The 5,496-nt window shown below is 62.0% G+C and overlaps 1 protein-coding gene across 1 annotated transcript in view; it reads left to right on the top strand.

The window, feature by feature from the left end:
• The first annotated feature begins 561 nt into the window (after positions 1-561).
• MNT (MAX network transcriptional repressor) overlaps positions 562-5,496 on the top strand; it is a 12,572-nt gene continuing 7,637 nt past the window's right edge. Inside the window, exons 1-3 of the mRNA XM_011956365.1 lie at positions 562-667; positions 4,216-4,795; positions 5,363-5,404. Of these exons, the coding sequence (XP_011811755.1) occupies positions 562-667; positions 4,216-4,795; positions 5,363-5,404 (728 nt within the window). The remainder of the gene's footprint in view (positions 668-4,215; positions 4,796-5,362; positions 5,405-5,496) is intronic.

Genomic DNA, 5,496 nt, shown 5'->3' with positions numbered 1-5,496 from the left:
GGCGGGGCTGGCAAGGGGCCTTGCGCTGGGTTGGGCCCGGACGCGGGTCCCGGCCTCTGGGCACCTCCCAGGGAGAGCCTTTGCCCTGCGAGGGAGGAGCCGAGCTCACCTGTCGGCTCTCGCCCCTAACCTCCTGTATTTGATCCCGAGAGCAAGGGAAATCCTCAGAATCGCAGGGCGACGAGACATTTAGAGCTCACCTTTTTCCACTGATCCCCAAAACGTTCCAACCATGCCCCCTGGCATCACCCGGGGCCACGCTGGAATGAGCCAGGTTGAGAAAGAAACTTCGGCGCTTCCTCTAAAGGGAAGAGACTAATGACTCCTGTCTTCACGCGCCCTGTTGGTGGTCCCTGGCTTCAGGGTGCTGCAGAGCGGCTGGGGGGAAAGACCTCCCTTTTCCAGGGTGCTGCCAGAGCCTCGGCTCTGGAACGGTGTGTGTGCAGGACCCGGGGACTCCTGTGCCCTCCCCGCCCCCCAGAATCCCGCGGCAGGGTTGGTTGTGGTAGAGAGAGTGCTTCGCCCTCCTTTCCTTTCTCTCTGCCTATTGTTGCTTCAATGATGAGTCATGCAGGAGGTAGTAGTGTGTTGTGTGCGCGCGCGCCGCCGTGTGCTGCCGCCGCGGCAGGCGGTGAGGGGGGGAGCGGGGAGCGGCAGCGGGCAAGGGGCGGGGGAGCTGCGGGGCCGCCGGCCTAGTCGGGGCGACCGGCCTCTCAAGGTCAAGAGTCACTGGAGATATGTGAGACCCAGATGCCTGGGTTTTGCAGAAGTGATGGGCGGGGACATCACCAACACTCCCCGCCTGTTGCCTTGGTGGTCCCGAGCAGGGTCTGGCAGTGGAGAGTGCCCGTGGTGACCAAGAATGTCCTACGTTTGGGCACAGGGGTCAGAGGAAGACCGCTCACAAGGTTCGGAGAGACTAAGTCACCTGCTGCCGCCACCAACACGTTGCAGTTCGAGTACCCACTGTGTTTAGGCCGAGTTCAGTGGCCTGGTCACCGCTTCTTGGTGTTGGTCAGAGGTCTTTGGAGACGAGTAGGTGCGGAAAGCCAGATCTACTCAAAAACTCATGTACAGGTGGCCAGAACCGGTCCCAGCAGTTTCACCTCCAGAATTCATTTTCTTCTCCCTCTTCCTCTGAGCTGGGGTAGGGCGAACGGGAGGGAAGGACGTGGTAGATGAACCTGCTGACCAGAACACTTTCCCAGGACCTAGGGAAGGGTGAACCTGCTGACCAGAACGCTTTCCCAGGACCTAGGACCAGCTCTGGACAGGGATCCACTTGTCCATTCTCCTTTTCAACCACAAGCATGGGTTTCTGACCTAGACCAGCCAGTTTGCTCACATGAGGACCCTGCAGACGTGTGTGCCTGTGAGAGAGAGGAAAGGGCAGAGCTGTCCTGATGCTCAGCTGGAGGGCCTGGCATGGTCATTCCCAGTGTTCATGGAGGTGGCTCAGACGCAACTCTTCTGCCCTGTTTGGAGGGAGCTGGCTGGAGTGTCCAGAGGCTCCTGACCAACTCTCCAAGGCTTACCCTGGGCCTGCCTTAGACACCAAGCCCCTGTTTATCTAGCAGATGGGAGAATTCCTGTGGCTGCTGGGGCCCACCAGTGTGGACTCCTCCACCCCAGCCCTGTGCCTGCAGAGCGCCTGGGCCACAGTCGCTTGGGAAGGTTGAAGGGAGCACACTGCCCATGCTCTTGAGTGGGGGCTGAAGCCTTGGCCCCTGGGTCACTGCAGAAGAGCTAAATTCTTTGGGGGCAGCTTCTGGGGGGAGCCCAGGGAGGCATGTGAGGGGGCGCACTGTCTGGTGGATGCACAGAACATTCTTTTAAAGAGCCTAAGCGCAGAGTGCTCCTGAGGGAGCACCAGCCACCACCAGTTTGGCGGTTCTCCAGTGCACAGGGAGAGGGTAGCCGCTGGGTGGGAAGGGGCAGGAAGCTCTGGTGGGCTGGATCTGGCCCCGGGCAGCTCCTCTTCCTCACCACCCCTGGAACTTTCTCATGCTGCTCCAGGTGTAACTGGGTCCTTCCTGGCACCTGTGAGGTGTACCTGCCTGGTTCTGGGTGAGAGAGGGCAGGTGAGAAGGAGGTTGCTACCTCCCAGGTGAGCTTTGGGTTGCTTTAAAAATATGGGGAATGGGGGTTGGCTTGCACTCTAGGGTCCCACCTGTCCTTGTGACTCAGGGAGGGCCCTGATCGTCCCTCTGCCTATAGAGAGTGGAGCACAGGTCTCAAGGCCAATGAAAAGTTAGGTCTGTCAGCCAAAGGAATGGAGGTGGGGGCTGTGTTAAGCCCCGGGATCCAGAGTCTTCTCCTGGGGTAGGGGAAGGGGCTGGGGACAACTGAGGCTGCGCCCAACTGAGAAGGGCCCTGTCACTGGAACTCAGCAGGCTGCTTGGCCAGTGCGGTCTGTGGGAAGCGGGAGCGCAGGGCTGGTTTTCTCCAGGGCGGTAACCTAAGGTAACCTCCAGTTGCCCCGCACTGGAGCAGGCCTGCACCGGCCTGGCATCGCCCCTTCCCGAAGGGCTAGGGAGATCTGGAAGAGGCCCGCTGGCTGGCCCAGCCCCTGAACTCTGGCTGCTGGGAAACCACTGAGGCCTCCCCTCCCAGGACGCTTCCCCCTCCGCTTCCTCCTCGGCCTCTTCCCTCTTCGGGAGGGCGGGGCTGGGAGCAGGCCTGGCTCACACTCCAGTTGTTGATTGGCCAAAGGGCCTGAGACCTCAAGTTTTCTGAGGCCTCTGAGCCAGTAAGAGTGTGGGAGGCGGGTGCTCCCCTCCTCAGGGGCCTTGGCCGACTCCAGTCCCCCGCGCCACCCCTTGCCCAGGTGTTTGGGGCGTGTCCACCAGCCCGAGCTGTCTGCTGCGTTCCTCAGCAGAGCGGGGCATCCAGGGCCAGAGGAGAGGGCTGTTTGTCCCGGCGGCTCCCTGGCCTGGGGGCTGCAGCCTCCAAGGGCCTGGGCCAGCCCCGTAGCCAGGGAACCAGAATGGTGGGGCCTGGGAGAGGACGGGGCAGGCTGGAGATGGAGGTGCCTCCCCTTCCCCTGTTCGCAGCCAGCTCCTGAGTGGGCCTTGCCTTCCTGCTGGGCTTTCAGCAGAGATGCTGAGCGGATGGTGGGGTGCACTGCCCTGCTCAGCCCCTACTGAAGAGCCCAGTCTCTTTTTGTTTGGGAGAAATGGTCGCTGCTGTGCCTCCTCCTCCTCAGCTGCCCTCTCTCACCCAGAACCAGGCAGGTGCACTTTCCCTGGTGCCTGGCTGGACTGCTTGGGTATTTGTGGTGTCTCAGGCTGAGCGGGTGTCACTGAGGATGTCAGAGGATGCGTTGGGCCTGGAGGACAGGATGTGCTGGTGCTACTGCTGCTGATGGTGGGGATGTTGGGGATTTCGGAGAAATGAGTTACAGCACGACAAGGGTCAGAGAGGGACTCAGTGTGTGTGTTGAGTGGTCCCTGAGGAAAACAGGCATTGGGACCTAGCCTCGGAGTCAGGAGTGCTGGGCTGTTTCCACATGTGTGAAATGAGGGTGGTGCCCCTGTCCTGCCTGTGATGTGACGTGGGGCTCTTGTGACGATCCAGGGACTGTGAATGTGTGCGAGGCACTTCCTTGTGAGCACGGCAGGTGTCCTCCAGGGGTCAGGAGGCTTGCTGTGGGACCTGCAGCAAATCACTTTGCTCTCTGAGCTTCACTGCCTTCATCTGTGCCATGCAGGCACTGCCTGCCCTCTAGAAGGTGCTTGGTAAACATTGTTAAACGCCTTCCATGGAAGCTGGGATCTGGCAGCACACCCCCTTCTCTGGTGCGAAGTCTTGGGTGGCTGGGCCTCTGCCCGCCTCTCCCACCTCGGCCCTGTGGCTCCTGACCCTCGCTGCCCTCACCCGCCCTCCTCCTCACCCTGCAGGCTGGCAGGTGGCCTGCAGCACCCTCTGACAGCTCTGCTACACCCTTCCCTTCCACGGCCACCTGTCTTGCCTGCAGCCTGGACTATCAGCCCCCCGTGACTGTTCCCTGCTGGCAGGACCAGGTCTGCTCAGTTTGTTCACTGCTGTGCCCCCTGCGCTTTCCCCTGTGCCTGGCTGCACTGGTGAGCTATTTGTGGAGTCTCTCGCTGAGCAGGGGTATCATTGAGTACTGACTGGGCTAGGGTGGGAGGACTCGTTAGGACTGGAGTGCTGGGGCCCTGCTGAGACCCCCCTCCTTATGTTCTCTCTGCGTAGAGGAGCAGGAGCGGCTTCGCTTGGAGCGGGAGCGGGAGCAGGAGCAGAAGAAGGCCAATAGCCTGGCCAGGCTGGCACATGCCCTACCTGTGGAGGAACCCCGCATTGAGGCACCACCCCTGCCTCTGTCTCCGCCGGCTCCCCCGCCCGCACCCCCACCCCCACTTGCCACCCCTGCCCCACTGACTGTCATTCCTATTCCCGTGGTGACCAACTCCCCTCAGCCACTACCCCCACCCCCACCCTTGCCCCCGGCAGCCCAGCCTCTGCCCCTGGCGCCTCGTCAGCCAGCCCTGGTTAGCACCCCTGGACTCAGCATTAAGGAGCCTGCCCCCCTGCCCAGCAGGCCGCAGGTGCCCACCCCTGCGCCCCTACTGCCGGACTCGAAGACCACCATTCCACCCACTGGCAGCCCCAAGCCTTTGCAGCCCCTCCCCACGCCGATCCTGACCATAGCACCACACCCTGGAGTCCAGCCTCAGCTGGCCCCCCAGCAGCCGCCCCCACCCACCCTTGGGACCCTGAAGTTGGCACCAGCTGAAGAAGTTAAATCCAGTGAACAGAAGAAGAGGCCAGGGGGGTGAGTCGGGTGTGGCAGGGTCGGGCTGCTGGGATGCATAGGAGAGCTGCCCATCCCCTGGGCTGTGGGCAAGACAAGGTGCCCTCCCCGGCTGGGGCTTCGGAGGCGTGTCCTGCCTCCCCAGCCTAGAAGTGCCCCCTTCATTTGAACACCTCCTCACTGTGCCCATCTCTATCCTGGGAAGGAATGTCCCATTACCCCCTGTTCCCAGGCTTCTGTGTTTTCTAACGCCCTCCAAGGCTGAGGCTTATGGCATTCCCAGGCCCCTGGACAGAGTATGGGCCTCTTGGGTGAGGGCGGGGGTCAACCAGCTGCTTCTGAGTCCCAGGAGCCCTCCTGTCTCCCTCCTGGTGGGACGGAGGGTGACAGGGGTTGTGACTGTGAGCACAGATGTGCCCTCCAGGGAGTGGGCGCAGCATGGCACAGGGCGAACATCTCCCATGCTGCTTTGAGACAATGCTGGGGACAAACAGCCTGTGGCAATTTTGGGGGGTGGCGGCGCGGGTCATCAGGAAAGCCGTCTCATCGAGTCCTCCTCCCTGAGCCTCCTGTCTGTCTGGGTTTCAGGATCGGAACCAGAGAAGTCCACAACAAATTGGAGAAGAACAGGTGTGTGTGTGTGCGTTGTGTGGCCCGGGCCCCGCCGGTCCTCGGCCCCAGCTCCCCCGGGTCCTGCCTCCCCCCAACCCAGCCCTGCCCCG

The sequence above is a fragment of the Colobus angolensis genome, unplaced genomic scaffold, assembly GCF_000951035.1.
Source record: "Colobus angolensis palliatus isolate OR3802 unplaced genomic scaffold, Cang.pa_1.0 Scaffold110, whole genome shotgun sequence".
Taxonomy (NCBI): Eukaryota; Metazoa; Chordata; class Mammalia; order Primates; family Cercopithecidae; genus Colobus; species Colobus angolensis.
The sequence above is the reverse complement of the archived record's forward strand: the minus strand, read 5'-3'. Positions and strand labels throughout refer to the sequence as shown.